Raw genomic sequence first — 17,934 nt, 5'->3', positions numbered from 1 at the left:
ACCAACTACCCGCTGGCTAAAGGCAAATTTCCTCACGTCTATCCTACATCTGTCCTTCCTCAATTTGAATTTATGCCCTCTCAGGTGATTATTCTGAGCAAGAGGAAGAATCCCATCAGCATTGAGCATGCTCAAACCATTCAAGGCTTTATACACCTCTATCAGATCACCTCGCTGGTGCCTAGTCTCCAGACACTGTAATTTGCAAAACTTAAGCCTTTCTTCGTAAGAGCACCCCTTTGTTCCATTCACTAATCTCGTTGCCCTTCTCTGTACTCGTTCCAGCATCTCTACATCCTTCTGAAATGAGGCCTCCAGACCTGTATACAGTACTCTAGGTGTGGCCCGACCATTGCCTTATACAAGGGAATAATCACCTCCTTATCCCTGCTAGAAAAATTCCTATATATCATCGACAATACACCATGAGCTACTCTTGCAGCCCATCTGCACTGCTCAGAAAACTTAATATCTGCCTGCACAACCACCCCCAAGTCCGTTTCATTCTCTACCACTGTCAGTGTAGTACCACAGAGTTGATACGTTGCTCTGGGATTGCTGTTTCCCATATGTAGTACTTTACATTTGTCAATGTTAAACTTCATTTGCCACCTCTCAGCCAATCTGCTCAACCTTTCCAGATCCTGTTGCAATAACATAGTGTCCTTGACAACCCTGCCAACCTTCGTATTGTCTGCAAACTTGGACATTAAGCTTGATATACCATCATCAATATCATTTATAAATACAGAAAACAATAATGGACCCAATACTGAACCCTGAGGGACTCCACTAATAACATTAGTCCATGATGAGCAGTGTCCATTGATTACCACTCTCTGTCTTCTCCCCCTCAACCACACCTTTATCCATAGCAGCAATTTGCCTCCAATGCCACACTGCTCCAATTTGTGCAGCAGTCTTCCATGTGCAACAGTATCAAAAGCCTTTCTAAGATCCAAGTATATAATATCAAAGTTATTCCCTGCATCCAGTTCTTTTGTGACTGCATCATAGTATCCAATCAAATTGGTCAGGCAAGACTTGCCCTTTACAAAACCATGCTGTGTCTGAGCTATAACTGAAGTCTTGTCTAGATGATCCTGCAGTGCTTCTTTAACCAGTGCCTCCATTAATTTTCCAGGAACAGAAGTTAAACTAACAGGTCTATAATTACTTGTGTCGCCATTTGATCCTCCTTTGTGAATTGGGGTCACATTTGCACATCTCCAGTCCATGGGTACTTCCCTGAGTCCAAGGAAACTCTCATAATTATGGCTAAGGGTTTGCTTACTTCCTTTGCTGCCTCCTTTAATATAACTGGATAGATCGCATCCACCCCAGGTGCCTTTCTTGTATTTATCTTCAACAATTTCTCCTCCACTTTACTCTCAGTTATTACAAGATTTTCTAGCTTACTGCCAGAGTTGAATCCACCTCTGGCATTCCCCTTGCTGAATAACTCCTCATGTGTGAATGTCGATACAAAATATTCATTTAGTTTGTTAGCTACCTGAGCAGGATCATCAACAATTGACCCATCGATATCAAGTGGACCAATCTGATTCATCCCCTTCCTTCTAGAGTTTACATAAGTAAAGAACTGCTTGCGGTTTTTTTTGCATCCCTTGCCAAAGATTTCTCGTAATCTGCCTTCACCTGCCTAACCTCCTTGGTAACTTGGTTACAGATCAACTTGTATCTATCATAGGCTTCTGTGTCATGTGTTAATTTGTACGTATCCCATGCATGTTTCTTCTCTGCCATATGCCTCATTAGTTCATCTGACATCCATTTAGGCCTAAACCTTGAACAATATTTCTTAGTTGGTAAGTAAAGCCTAGTAGCTTCCAAGATAAGTTCTTTGAATGCTTCCCATTTTGCATTTGCTGTTGGTAACATCATCAGTTGGTCCCACTGTAAAGAATTTAAATACTGTCTCAGTCCATCGTAGTCGCCTTTACGAAAGCAATAACCCTTCCCTTTACCCCTAATGGTAGTTACCTCTTTGAGTAAATCCCACTTCAGCACACTGTGATCACTGCCACCTAGTGGTTCATTTATCTGCAGATTCTTAATGCATGAAGAATCACTGCTGATAATCAAATCAAGAGTATTCCTCCCTCTAGTTGCCTCCCGAACATGCTGATGTAGAAAACTATCACATCCAATAAATCCACAAAAGCCTTGCTAGTGTGTGAGTGACCAGCCCCCAAATTCCAGTCAATATCTGGGAAATTAAAATCCCCCATTATAAGACTCTCTGATTTACTGGCCCACTCTATTTCCCTGTAGAGTTTCTTATTATATTCAGCAGAGTCATTAAGCCTATAGCACACTCCTACTCTCAATTTTGATTCCTATCCTGTCTATCCTTTCTGTAGACATTGTACTCCTCAAATTCCAGTTCTGCATTCCTTATATCTGTGTGACACCACGTCTCTGAAATCCCCACAATATCTGCCTTTGATGTTTTGAGCAATACCTCAAATTCATCAAATTTATTTACTGAACTCCTAGCATTGGTGTACACGCAAGTATACATGCACCTGTTCTTTTTCTTAGCTACCCTAACACAACCCATGTGTTTATTTGTACCCCAATGATTCCCAGCAGTCTCTGAAATATCCTGCATCTTATTTTCCAGACTGCGGCTCATTCCAATAGAAGCAGTGCAAGAATCACTTTCACCTCTGCCAGTGGCTACTGTTAATCTATTAGTCCTTGTATCCCCCCAATCTAGCAGTTTTCCGACCCACCTAACACTGCCTCGATAGCATCAACAAACATTCTTGCACCCTTTCTATTTAAGTGTATCCCATCCCTGTAGAAGCAGTCTCTCCTGTTAACAAGTACAGACCAGGCTGAAAAAAATTCTACCCCTTGAGCCTTGCACAATCTTTCCAGGGCCGAATTGATCGACAGGGCTCTCATCATATACTCCCTCCTATCGTGTCTGGGCAGAATTGCAGACACTTTCAAATTCAACCCTAATTCACGGCTTTATTTCAACAGTGACCTGTACTTGTTAAGTAATTCCGCCGGTCGCCTACTCTTAATATCATTAGTAAATAGTATCATTAGTATGAATAAAAGCTGCTTCTTGGAAAGACTGAAAGTGATCTCTTACATAAAAAAAAATAACACAACTTATTAAACGAAGCTTAGACACCTATGAAAACAAAATCCACATTAATGCACAATATCCAAAACACTATTGGCAACTAACTGCTTCTTACTAAAACTTATGCATGATTTAAGTTCTTTAAAGTTTTCCAGCCATAACAGCAATTTTCTTCTACTCTGTATTTTCCTCTTTCATAACTCCCATTTCATTCTAGCAGTGACATAACAGAAATCACACATTTAATGCCTCCTTTAGTTACATGCAGAACTTTTATGACTTTCTAGCAAAATGCTCTACTGTAGTAAAGAGTGATTCCAGTATACAGTTTTATATACAAAGACAATCAAGTAAAGATCAGTTAGCTCTATATACAACAAATAACTCTGAATACAAAGGTAAGTAACAATTACATTTATTTAAAATTTAACCTCTTAGCATTTAGATTCATTAATGCAATCTGCTTTTGTCAGCATATTTAGGCCTAACATTATGTGCATTAGAATGTGACACAACAATGTTCAGAATACAAATCTTTAAAAACTGCTAAACCATATACATTTTCCTAAACTGATTATAATCATTAGCTTCTGGAAGATTTAATTAATTTACAAATGTGCAGAAAATTCTACATTACCATGAGCTGAGTTAGTCTTACCAAATAGAATACCTCCTCCTCTGTGAGGGATTCCTCACAGAAGAGTACATTTCTACAGAGGACCTACAACCAACTAAGAAATACTGTTCAAGATTAAATGGATGTCAGGCGAACTAATGAGACTTGTGGCAGAGAAGAAAAATGCATGGGATTCATATAAATCATCAGGTAACACAGAAGCCTATGGGAGGTATAAGCTGGTGTGTAATCAAGTCACAAAGGAGGTTAGGCAGTCAGAAGCAGATTACGAAAAACCCTTGGCAAAGGATGCAAAGAAAAACAGCAAAGAGTTCTTTAGTTATGTAAACTCTAGAAGGAAGGGGATGAATCAGATTGGTCCACTTGATATCAATGGTTCAACTGTTGAGGACCCTGCTTATGTAGCTGATAAACTGAATGAGTATTTTGCATCTAAATTCACATATGAGGAGTTATTCAGGGAGGGGAATGGCAGAAGTTTATCAAACTCTGGCAGGGAGCTAAATGATTTTGTAATAACTGAGAGCAAATTGGAGGAAAAATTGTTGAAGTTAAACATAAGAAAGGCACCTGGGGTGGATGGGATCTGCCCAGTTATATTAAAGGAGGTGGTCAAGGAAGTAAGCAAACCCTTAGCCATAATTATGTGAGCTTCCTAGAACTCAGTGGAGATACCCAGGGACTGGATATGTACAAATGTGACCCCAATTCACAAGGGGAGGGATCAAAGGGTGACAAGTAATTACAGACCTATTAGTTTAACTTCTGTTCCGGGGAAATTAATGGAGGCGCTGGTTAAAGAAGCACTACAGGATCATCTAGACAAATCTGCAGTTATAGTTCAGACACAACACAGGTTTTTAAGGGAAAGTCTTGTCTGACCAATTTGATTGGATACTACAATGAGATACACAAAAGAACTGGAAGCAAAAAATAATTTTGATATCATATACTCGGAGTTCAGGAAAGCTTTTGATACTGTTGCACAGGGAAAACTACTGTACAAGTTGGAGCAGTATGGCATTAAAGTTGCTGCTATGGATAAAGGGATGGTTGAGTGGGAGAAGACAGAGTGTGGTAATCAATGGACACTGCTCTTCATGGACTAATGTTATCAGTGGTCTCCCCCAGTGATCTGTGTTGGGCCCATCGTTGTTTTCTATATTTATCAATGATATTGATGAAGGTATATCAGGCTTAATGTCCAAGTTTTCAGACAATACGAAGGTTGGCAGGGCTGTTAATGACACTAATGACAGTACACTGCTGCAACAGGATCTGAGCGGTGGCAACTGAAGTTTAACATTGACAAATGTAAAGTATTGCATACAGGTAGCAGTAACCCCAGAGTAATGTATCAACTGTGTGGTACTACACTCAGGGTGGTAGAGAATGAAAAAGACCTGGGGGTAATCGTGCAGTCAGATATGAATTTTTCTGGGCAGTGCAGACAGTCTGCAAGAATAGCTCATTGTGTCTTGTCAATGATATACAGGAATTTTTCTAGCAGAGATGTTATGTTTGTTATTTGGTTTTTAGGAGCATTAGCAACTAAGGCCATATTGCTCCGGGATATGCGGTGGTCATTCCCTGACCTTTCCGCATCCTCCGTATTTGGTGGTGACGGGCTCGAACCCCGGTCTAATCAAGAAGCGTGTGCTATGCACTGCTGCTCCTTCCCACCTGGCTACGGAGTAGCCTCTAGCAGGGATAAGGAGGTGATTATCCCCTTGCATAATGCAATGGTCATACCACACCTTGAGTACTGTATACAGGTCTCGAGGCTTCATTTTAGGAAGGATGTAGAGCCGCTCGAACAAGTACAGAGAAGAGTAGAGAAGATTTTTTTTTTTTTTTGTTATTGGCGTATTGGCTTCTGTGGTCATAGTGCACCTCCCAAGATTTTTTGCAGTACTTTGATCCAAGCCCGAGGCGGGATTCGAACCCACGACCTTTGGAGTAGAGAAGAAGATTGGTGAATGGAACAAAAGGTTGTTCTTGCAAAGATTGACTTAAGTTCTGCAAATTGCGGTGTCTGGAGACTAGGCACCTGCGCAGTGATCTGATTGAGGTGTATTAGGCCTTGAATGGTTTGAGCAAGCTCAATGCTGATGGGACCGGGATTCGAGCCCGTCACCACCAAATACGGAGGATGCGGAAAGGTCAGGGAATGACCACCGCATATCCCGGAGCAATATGGCCTTAGTTGCTAATGCTCCTAAAAACCAGAATAACAAATAACAAGCTGATGGGATTCTTCCTTTTGTCCAGATTAATTGCCTAAGGATACATAAATTCAAATTGAGGAAAGACAAATTTAGAAAAGATGTGCAAAAATCTGCCTTTAGCCAGCAGGTGGTTGATAGTTGGAACAAACTTCCATCTGTTCTAATGGAGGTCAACAACTTAAATAAGTTCAAGGCAGAACTAGACAAACAATTTGGAGAGAATGGATGGGTGAAGAGTGGGAAGGGTTTTTTTTTTTTTTTTTTTTTTTTGGCTGATGCTATATAAGCTTGCTTTCTTGCATCAAATGCCTCTGCTAATGCTAACCAGTAAACAAAAAAAAAAAAAAAGTCTTACCACAAATTTTTATGGAGATTATGTACATATATCAAATCTTTGGCCATATGTTCTTTGTATGGCTGAAGTAAAAGTGACAACAATCACTGATGTTACAGAAAAAGAAACCACCCATTTTATCCCAAGGGATAGGGTGGTCCTAATCAATGAAAGGCCTCTTCTGGAGGAAGGAAGGGATATAAAACAATACACTTCTCCAATGGAAAAGTGCAGAGTAGTGCAATACCAAGGCAACACTTGTCAAAGGGCCTCCACAATATGAGATCAATTTGCTTATCGTTAATGAGACTACGCTTTAAATTTCTTGCATGGCAGATGAAGGAAACTATTGCAATCAAAAGAACTCCAAATAATGAACGTAGAAATGTAAATTAGCTATTGGAGATGAAAAATAACTACAGGGTAAATAAAAAATAACTTTTAATAGTTTCTCTTTTTTTTTTTTTTTTTTGTTAGTTGTTGGCTTCTGTGGCCATGTATCACCCAAAGTTTTTACATTTTTACTCTGATCCAAGCCCGAGGTGAGATTTGAACCCACAACCTTTGGGTTGCCAGGCAGGCACTTTACCCACCTGGCTAGCCCGGTCAACAATAGTTTCTCTATGCAATAAATTAATATGTAACTGCTTCCAAAGAGTTGGACTTGTTAAAAATTTCTATACTTAACACTTCAAACAGCAACCTACCAAATTTCATGCAGTTTCAATAATATCTTTTTTGATTACAAATCCTGAAATCAACAAAGTTGTGTTTCCAATATTTGAAAAAAAATAGGAACTATTCGTGAGGATGTTGTGTGCCAAGGGCAATTTGTGAGGATGTTGTGGCAACATTGGGGTAAAATGTCCCTTCCTATTTCATGGTTGAGAAGTGGGCAGCACTGCTTAAATGAGAGAGGGAGAGCTCGGAAGATGACACACACTATGGAAGACCCGCAACACCATCGATCCAAAAGTTGTTGAGAGTGTGCATGATCTGGTGATGAGTGATCGACAAGTGACAGTTTGGTATATTGGCAGGGTCTTGGGCATCTCATCTGAACGATGGTCCCAAAATTGTTGACAGCAGATCAAAAATGCACAAGTGTCAAGTTTACATAAACAACTGCATCATTTTCAAGCAAATCCAGCAAATTTCCTTGCAAGGATTGTGACGGATGAGACATGGGTCCACCAGTTTCAGCCAGATACAAAGGAGCAGTCCTTGCAGTGGCAACACAGCTCTTCTCCCCCTCCAAAGAAAGTTGAGTTGATTCCTGCTGATGGAGTGTCGCTAGGGTATTACCTTCAGAAAGGGCAATCAGTCACAGGGGCATATTACACAGACATTTTGAGACATTTGCATGAAAACATCAAAGACAAATGTCGAGGAAAACTCAGCAAAGTCTCCCACTAGGACAACATGCCTACTCACAAGTCATTTCCATAGCTGCACTGCATGAGTGCAGCTCTGAAATCTTAAACCATCTCTCATATTCACCAAATCTAGCACCATCAGACTTTCACCTATTTCCTAATTTGAAAAAAATACCTGGCTTGCATCCATTTTCCCCACTAACAGTGATGTCATTACTGGAATGGATACTTTCTTTGCAGCTGGAGTCAATGCATCACAGAATCGGCGGCAAAAGTGTATTGCCCCAAAGAGGACTACACTGAAAGTAACACATTACCAGACTCCTCAAATAAACCCTTCATACTCAGGCCATGAACATTTCAAACATCTCTCTTATCATAGAATGCTAATTGTAGTTTTCACCATCGACAGAAAAAAAAAATAATAAAACTAATGAGCTCTATTTATGCATTAAATAGTTATCTTTGTTACGCTAGTTAATAAATTAAATAGAGCAGCAAAGATACAAGTTTAACTCATGCTAGAAAACTTTAAATGCTTCAGTCTCATTACATAAATTAGCTTGGCATTTAAAACACTTAACCCAAGAGCATGAATACTGTTTTGAAACATCAGTGTGCAAAACAATGCTGTAGGGTTAAGGGTTTTAAATGTTTAGGCAATTTATTTATTATGCAGTATTTAATAAACTATTCTGCTCTTATATACCTTGGAGTTGAGTGTTTATTTCTCACAGCTATCACCAGTCATTTTGTGTTCATATATGATAAAAGTAAATACACAGCCAGAAATCCCCCACTCACATAATAAATACATTTTTTATTAGTAATAAAATTAGCATGTATACTTTAAATAATAAAGAAAGTCATGGGGAAAAAGTGGGAAGCAGACCAATTTTATTAAATTTTATTAAATGAAAGACAAGCACTGCTTCTATACTTTCTCCAAAGGATACATATTAAATTATTTTTAAATGCTGCTGATGGCTGTTGTCCAACTTCAGGAGCACCATACACTATAAAATTAATAAAATTGATGAATATTTATACCTCAGCAAAGAATTATTCCAGAAAGTAGAAATTAACATATAAACTGAACAAAAGTTATATATTTCATATATAACTTTTATTCAGTTTATAAGTTAAACTGAATAAAAGTTATTTTCTAATAATAAAATTCTGAAATACATTTCAATTATCTAAAAAACAGTAAACAGGAAAACTTATCAAATTAAATGTAATCATGTTAATTTTATATTGGAGAGTTTGAAATATCAGAAGAGGCTGGTTATTGTGTAGACATGAATTCTTATCTTTGCTAAGCTCTTTTATTATTTATAGATTTATTTGATTTTTGATATCTTTTTATTTTAAATCCATAGTGAAGTTATTATTTGCATTTATCTGATTAAGTAATATTCTTACTTAGGTGAGGAATTAACACAAAAATGACTGTCAAAGCAGGAGAGAAATTTGTAATTACATGTCCATTCTACCGATATAAGTATGATACAAACATGCTTTAACCTTTTTTTTTTTTGGTATGTATGGATATATACATTCTACATGCATTGCAAATCTTCCAGTAAGTGCTACCATCTCTTATCTGTGTTTTTAAGTGACCATAGACAGTTTATAATGAATTTCAGCATAAAAAAAAAAAATTAAAATTGCAGGAAGAGGCGATCATGCTTGTCCATCACTATTATCCAATTTTGGCATATAATAGCTGGAATTCAGTTTCAGAAGCTAAGGAAATTGAATCAAGTGATAGATAAATAGATGTAGTAAGTATTATATGTAGTACTGCATCAAAAAAAGGACTAACAATGATGAGGGTTTTTTTTTTTACATATTTTTTACAATAAAAAAAAAAAAAATCAAATCTGATTTTTGAAATAACTTGACTAATAGTGGGCAACCAAGCCAGAATACGAATAAATTAACTTTATAAAATATTTGCACATAAACTTTTCATTTTTAGGAATTTTAAAAATTCTATGAAAAAAATACTTCTTAGGGCCCATAGAGTCATTATAAGTTTGCAGAGATGTATACTTTAATATTGTATATGTTATTACAAATTTTCAAACTATATAAAATTTTAAAATGTATTATGTAACATAATTTCATAACAAATTTATAACATAATACATAACATTGGTAAAAAGGCTTTGTGCATAGGGAAAAAGCATATCACAAAATAAACCACAATCAGATGACACTGAGGAAGAAAACTTTATGTCTACACACAAAGTAGACTGCTGAGCAATGTGCTTCTTTATCAAATTTAAGGTGGGAAAATGGTAATCAACATTATATAACAGAGTGTTGATTTTATGCTGCTATTTATTACTTTTTTTTTTTTTTTTTTATTTGGCTGGATAAAGCCAATTGTAGTATTTTTTTTTTTTTTTTATACCTTCCCTGGCTTGATAGAAGTATTACCAGAGTTAAGGAACAGTTCAACCATGAACCCAGGGATATTAAAAACAATCTGGCTATGACTTTTAGATCAGAAATTTCAGGTATACAGGTATTGATATAAATAACACTGGCTGTCTGTTGAATGCAAGGTCATGGATTCAGAATCACATTCAATGAATATACAATACACTTAATGTAAATTACACACACATATAATATACTAAAAGCAATTACCACAAGGTAACTACCCAATTCAGACAGACTTACTGCTTCTGCCATAGGTGAAGTACATGAGAACCAGTCTTCTCTTAATCCCTGGGATTTTGTATTTGTGCTCCCTGGTTCTTGTCTCATCAAGGAGGGAAAACATATCTCAGTAATTCATTACTAAGATATGTTTTCCCTTCAAACCCTTCAGCACTTGATAAACCTCAATCACATCTCCTCTTAGATGCTTAATTATCAAACTTTGCAGTCTACAACCAAGCCATTTGCTGATCTGCATTAATTTGCCCTTCTTTGACTCCTCTCCAGAAGTTCTATATCTTTTTTCAGGTGCAATCTCCAAATATTCCAAATGCAGTCTAACCATCATCTTGATAGAGGGATAATGACGCCATCTCTACTAGTAAACATCCTATTAATCATGGCTAGGAACACCATGTGGCTTTAACATCCATTTACACTGCATGGAAAATTTCAAGTCAGTCTGAATCATCGTAACACTTGTCTTTTTTGTCTTAAATCACTTTTAGCTTCCCCCCCAAGCACGTGTGTGTGACTCCAGAAGTTTCGCATCCTGAATGCAAGACCTTACTTTTTTTCTGCATTAGTGGCAGTGTCCTTAGACAGAATATTACCACTCTAAATACCTGAACACAGCACTACACTGTTAATCCACGCAGCCCAACACTAAGCCAACTGCATAAACAGAGATTAAAATCAAACTCTTGAATGAGTTCCAACTCACAATACTTGTGCAACAGATTACCTCAGTTCTCAGTTACCACTCCCCACAGATCTCCAATCAAAAATCATAAAACTCCTGTTAGAACTCTACACAACGAAAACATGCCTTTAATGGTCAAATGTACATTTGTATACAGATCCAACCACTTCACATGTGCACAGACAACATGGAATTTTCCCTGTAATTGGCAACATGCATACTGCTGTTTTCCTAGAATATGTAATTCCAGGAATTTTTATAATTCTCTTATTAATCTAGCATAACTACCAGTTCTGATTTGCACAGTGTTTTTTGAGTAATGGTCCCAGTATAAACTGTAATCCCATTCAACTGACTGTATTTCATAGATAGATTTTATTTTTATTTTTATTTTCATCTTTTGTAAACTAATTACCATATGAGACTTAATTCAAATGAGAGAGATAAGTTCGATTTATAGAAGTTTGCCATCACTCATCATATTGTAAAATAACCACTTCTGTAATATAGTATATGAGAGTCCTATTGTGATTAATATTGGGACCTGCTATACCTATGAATTGTGGCAATAAAGTTCCTGAACTGGTGCAATAAAAAGAACACAAAGTGAAGGAGCTCAAAAACGTTTTTTTATTTTTTTTATTCAAAGTAATTACTATTTGATCGAATGCATTTATTACACTGTTCTATAAGTTTTTGAAAGGAGTCAGTCCTCTGCATCCAAAGAGATGATGTTCAGTTCAGTAGTTATGTCCTCAGCAGTCTGCTGATGCTAGATCAGGAGGTAGGGTGAATGATTGAGTGTGGAATGGACAGGAGCATTGTAATGCGAAAAAAAAACAAAAAAAAAAAAAAACCATCTGCCTTTCTCTCAAAATTGTGGCCTCACCTGGGAAATACAATTCAATACTTTTTGAAGCACCTCTATGCAGAATGAAGCATTGACACTCTCTCTCTGGTTCAAATTCCTTGTGAATTACTGTTTGCCAAAAAACACACACTGTTTGTCAAAAAACATGATTAGCATCATCTTGATCCTGCACTTCTTTAAACAAAACTTTTAAGGCCTTGGTGATGATTCTGAAGTTCTCTGCCTGCTCTGATGCTTCATCTCCGTGTCACACTGAAATACCCAACACTCATCTCCATTGACAATACAGTCAAGAAAATTAGGATTGTCTTGATAAGTCTGGATGAAGTCTTTGCATGACACTCTTTGTTGCTTCTGATCATTCATGAGGCTGTGGCAAAAATTTTGCACAGACCTTTTCCCCTAAACGTCACACAAAATTTGACGAATCGCATCCTTATTCACATCCAACTCAGCCATCACTTTGAGCATCGAATGAAGATCTCTTGCAACAATTTCCCGAACTACTGCAATTCTATCCTCATTTCAAGAGATTGATGGATGCCCACTCCTGTGTCCATCTTTTGCATTCATGGCATCAAATAAAGCTCAAGCATGTGCTTTAGATTAGTGGCTTTGGTAAGGGTCTGCTCCTGTTGCGCAATTTTGTAGGGTTCTTCACCTGGTATGCATAATAATGCCTTGTGATGTTCCTCCATTAAATGCAGACGTTAACTGGAGCATCATTGGGTAACAATTACTTTTGATAATCTGCTCCAGCCATCAAGCACCTTGCTCCCTTACCTTATGGTAAGGGTGCAAGATGTCTGATAAAGCCAAGTGGGCAGCACAGGAGTATGGTAGTACATAAGTTTGAGTTGGATGCAGTTTGGGCCATGTGAATGCTAAATACAACAATGTTCTTTATTTTGTGAACTTCTCTGACCACATGTAACTTTTCCAGAATATAAAAACAGAAAATTTGTCTCTTACATTTTTGTTTATAGTTGCACATGTTCTCAATGTTTTTCTGTTCATTAAAGGAACAAATAGCATTAGTCTTTGAACATTCAACAAGTGCAGTCATTCTTCCTGATATAGTACTTTGCTTAGATTATTGCATATGGCCTAAATTCATTGTCATTATAAAGTTTCTGGGCAATTATCTAGAAGGATATTTAATTGAAATTTTTTTTTTCAAATTTTGAATAACTCTCCATCTAGCTTTTATTTTTTCATTAAAAACTGATTGATGTTGTGATAAGAGAAATTCCTTTCAATCAAGATGATGTTAGTTTAAACTTTGGGCAGGTTTGTAAAAAAAAAAAAAGAAAAAAAAAAAGTGTCATGCCAAGTGTACAGAATATACCAATCAAGTTCTCTGTGATATATGGTAAGGTATAGTTGAAAATGGGAAAATTTTAAATTTTACTCGTCTGATTCATAATACATTGAACAAGCTGTTCTATCAGTGAGTGAAAAATCTACCAGATGAAAATGCTTTTTAATAGCAGCAACCAATGGTGGATGCTGGAGCTCACTATTGCTAGACAAAATGTACACAGTGCAAGAAGAAACTTGCTAACAAAGAGAAGGACTTGGCCTCCTAATGAGGTAGAATATCTCAAACAAATCTACAATGGAAAGAAAGCATATACAATGCTATCAACACCAAGAAGAAAATCTGACCTTGTTAGCACTCTGTGGAGATATACAGTCATTACTAATAATGCAGAAACACATAACTGGAGTGAATGCAATTCTTGATTTGTTTTGTGTATTTATCAATGATATCAATAAAGGTATATCAGGCTTAATGTCCAAGTTTGCAGTTGATACAAAGGTTGGCAGGGTTGTTAATGATAGTAAAGACAGTATGCTACTACAACAGGATCTAGAAAAGTTAGGTAGATGGGCTGAGAAGTGGCAAATGCAAAGTACTGCATATGGGTAGCAGTGACCCAAGAGAAACGTACCAACTGTGTGGTACTATACTCAGGGAGGTGGAGAATGAAAAAGACCTGGGAAAAATTGTGCAGTCAGATATGAAGTTCTCTGATCAGTGCAGATGGGCTGCCAGAGCAGGTCATGGAGTTTTGTCAATGATATATAGGAATTTTGCTAGCAGAGACAAGGAGGTGAATATATCTTTGTATAAGGCAGTGGTCAGGCCACACCTTGAGGTACTGCATACAGGTCTGTAGATCTCATTTTAAGAAGGATGTAGAGTTGCTTGAGCATGTACAAAGAAGGGCAACAAGATTGGTGAGAGGAACAAAGGGGTGCTCTTACAAGAGAGGCTTAAATTCTGCAAGTTGCAGCATCTGGAGACTAGGCACCTGCGAGGTGATCTGATTGAGGTGTATAAGGTCTTGAATGGTTTGAGTAGGCTCAATGCTGATGGGACTTGCTCAGATAAAGAACCTGAGGGGGCATGGATTCATATTGAGGAAAGACAATTGTATAATAGATGTGTGGAAGTTTGTCTTTAGCCAGCAGGTAGTTGTTGATTGCTGGAACAGATTTCCATCTGTTGTGAAAGTTGCTAGCTTAAATAAATTTAAGGCTGAACTAGACAAACATTTGGAGTGACTTGATGGGTGAAATGGGAAGTTTTTTTTTTTGGCTGAAGTTGTATAAGCTTGCTTACTTGCATCATATGCCTCAACTGTGGTCACAAAGGAGCTGGATGTTGATATAATATACTTGGATTTCAGGAAAGCTTTTAATACTGTTGTACATGGAAGACTACTGTACAAATTGGAGCAATATGGCATTAAGGGCAATTTGCTTCAATGGATAAAAGAATGGTTGAGTGAGAGAAGACAGAGAGTAGTGATCAATGGGTATTGTTCTACGTGGACTAATGCTATTAGTGGTGTCCCTCAGGGTTCAGTGTTGGGCCCATTGTTGTTTTGTATATTTATCAATGATATTGATCAAGGTATATCATGCTTAGTGTCAAAGGTTGGCAGAGTTGTTAATAACAGTAATGACAGTATGCTGCTGCAACAGGATCTGGAAAAGTTGGGTAGATGGGCTGAAAAGTGGCAACTGAAGTTTAATATTAACAAATGCAAAGTACTGCATATGGTAGCAGTAACCTCAGAGAAATGTACCAACTATGTGGTGTTACACTCAGGGTAGTGGAGAATGAAAGAGACCTTGGGGTAATTGTGCAGTCAGATATGAAGTTCTCTGAGCAGTGCAGACAGCTGCCAGAGCAGGTCATGGAGTTTTGTCAATGATATATAGGAATTTTGCTAGCAGAGACAAGGAGGTGAATATATCTTTGTATAAGGCAATGGTCAGGCCACACCTTGCGTACAGCGTACAGTTCTGGAAGCCTCATTTTTGAAAGGATGAAGAGTTGCTAGAACGAGTACAAAGAAGGGCAACAAGAATGGTGAGGGGAACAAAGGGGGTGCTCTTATGAAGAAAGGCTTAAGTTCTGCAAATTTCAGCTTCTGGAGACTAGGCAGCAGTGAGGCGATCTGATTGAGGTGTATAAGGCCTCGAATGGATTGAGTAGGCTTAATGCTGAGAGGATTCTTCCTCTTGCTCAAATTACAAATCTGAGGGAAAGACAATTGTAGAATAGATGTGTGGCAGTTTGCCTTTAGTCATCGGGTAGCTGATTACCGGAACAAACTTCCATCTGTTGTTGTGGAAGTTGATAGCTTAAATAAATTCAAGGCAGAACTAGACAAACATTTGGAATTAATGGATCAGTAAAATGGGAAAGGATTTTTTTTTTTTTTGGCTGATGCTGTATAAGCTTGCTTTCTTGCATCATGTGCCTCTACTAATGCTAATTGTTCCACTGAAAATGCAATGGCCAGGAAGACTGTACCAGTGTAACCTTCTTGCTTTATAGCTATGATAACCTTAGGCTTTGTTGATGCTGGCTTTGGGAAGGTTTACTCTGGGAATGAGAAAGAACTTGTGAAAACCAATGAAATGTTTCAACTTCTGAAGAATTTTGTTATCAATGCCATCTTTAGAAGAAAGACTTCATTTTGGTATCCCTAAAGTACAGACAAAAAATCTCCTGAACCTGCTTGCTACCATCCGAGCTTCTTTTGCCTCTTTCTTGTGGAGTGATTGATTTCATCCAGGGTGGTACCGCGGATTTTTATTATTTATTATTTTTTTTTTAACATATGCTGGTCCTGGTGGGATCTCGTTGTTCCCCATGGTTGGGATTATGCTGGTACTGCTAGACTGAGGTGCTCTAAGCTCAATAACCTCAACTGCCTTGATTCCACTATGCAATGAAGGAATTTTTTGTTGTTTTTGTCCATCTTTCTTCAGACTGAACAGTACGCACTTGCTGTAGCCTGCTTCTTCATAGTAGGGATGGGCATCAGGAAGCAGTCTTCCAGGTGAATGCTGCTTTCTGGTAGCTAAGTGCCCAAGTAAAACAAACCAACAGAAACCACACGCACACCTGGCTTTTAAGAGTTCTCTTAATCTCATAGAGAAACATGGCCGAGTTGAACTACTGTTTAGGAGCTGCCCCACATAAGATAATTCGCCTCTCTCTCTCTCTCTCTCTCTCTCTCAATTCTGATTGAAATTCAGGCTTTATTCATGTGAATGGTGACTGTGTGGTTGTTTTTGATGGTTCAAAAATTTTGGTAATAACATCAGGGGTTATCAAAACTGCAAATCATCTAAGTGTCACTGGACAGATCGCAACTCAGGTTATGCGAATATGCATTTCAATCTTGATTGGTTCATATGTTGAGGTAGAATCAGAGATTATAAATAGTTGCTATTCTATGCTGTTTCTATTCTATGTTTTAATCTCAAAACATTTGTTTTGAGATTAAAACTAACTTCCATAGCAATGGAGAGTTGTGGCTGTGTTATTGCAAGTGGATAATTTGCTGATTATTTCTTGGAAACCTGATGATTAGGCATCACTGAAAAGTTGTTTATGGAGGGGGAGTGGAAAAAATCTCCCAACTAATGGGCACTACTAAAATTTTCCTGTTTTCACCCTCAAATTCCAAATTAGGCAGTTATTTCAGACTGTCAGTTACTAATTGTCATTGCAGATTACAAAGAAACAAAAACTAAACTAATTTATAGCTTGTGTTCAACTGAACATAATTTAATAAAAGAGTATCCTCTTTGAGTTTAAATGTAACCTATCCCTGTGCCAAGTTTCTTGCCCTAGTTTTGCAGGAAGCAGCATGGCAAACATTTAAGCATTCGTACAAGCCCTAGCCATAGGGTTTACATTGTCGCCCTGAAGAAGGCATCAATGTCAGTGTAATTGTTATCCTGTATAATTTTCCACATCTTGTAGTGAGCAGTGTATTTTACTTTGTATCCATCTGTCTTAGTTCTCTTGTTCTCAATCTCATCACCTTCATTGCTACCTCTTTTTTTTTTTTTTTTTTTTTTGAGATGATTAGGGAGTAACACTGCATTGGTCATGAGCTTGCTCTCGTTGCCATCAATGAACAGAGTGACATGTAAAGTCTCTCTAAAAGTTCTGAATTGTCAAAGATAAATGCTGGGGAAGGACAGTTCCTCTGTGTGCTCATCAAACAGTAAGCTCTGGGGTACGATAATTTCTCCTGGGGCAATTTTAAGATATTTATCGTTGCTTCACAACATTTACTGTTGGGCAATGAGACTTTCCTCAGTCAGAACTGCTTCACTTATGTTGTCTTTAGCCAAATTCATTTCCATGTGACTCATCAAAGAATGACTGATCTATCATGATTTGATACAATCGATAGAGACATGTCGACCAAATACTAAAGCCATGCTTTAACCACTCACTTTCTTACTAACCTGATCAAATAACTGTACTTTTGTATTTTCCTGTGTTTTTTATGTATGTTTGTACAACGATCGTCGTCAATCTCTCTTGGCAAGTGATGGACCATCGTGTTGACTGAAACAGGCACATTGATCACTTGGCCCAAAATGCTGTGAGTGTCTCAGGTGTCTTATTTGCATGAATGGTAAGCGAGGTGAAATGAGCCTCTT

General features: G+C 37.6%; 1 protein-coding gene across 2 annotated transcripts in view; it reads right to left on the bottom strand.

Moving 5' to 3' along the window:
* The window catches only part of Tbce (Tubulin-binding cofactor E), a 270,639-nt gene that overhangs the window by 47,959 nt on the left and 204,746 nt on the right, over window positions 1-17,934 (bottom strand). For both annotated transcript variants that reach the window (XM_090375351.1, XM_090375353.1), the window contains exon 12: window positions 8,656-8,715. In XM_090375351.1, the coding sequence (XP_090231477.1) occupies window positions 8,656-8,715 (60 nt within the window). The remainder of the gene's footprint in view (window positions 1-8,655; window positions 8,716-17,934) is intronic.

Source organism: Mastigoproctus giganteus, chromosome 6 (genome assembly GCF_048544385.1).
Source record: "Mastigoproctus giganteus isolate SK-2022 chromosome 6, ASM4854438v1, whole genome shotgun sequence".
NCBI classification, from domain to species: Eukaryota; Metazoa; Arthropoda; class Arachnida; order Uropygi; family Thelyphonidae; genus Mastigoproctus; species Mastigoproctus giganteus.
Note: the sequence above shows the minus strand (reverse complement) of the source record. Positions and strands in the feature narration are given on the sequence as shown.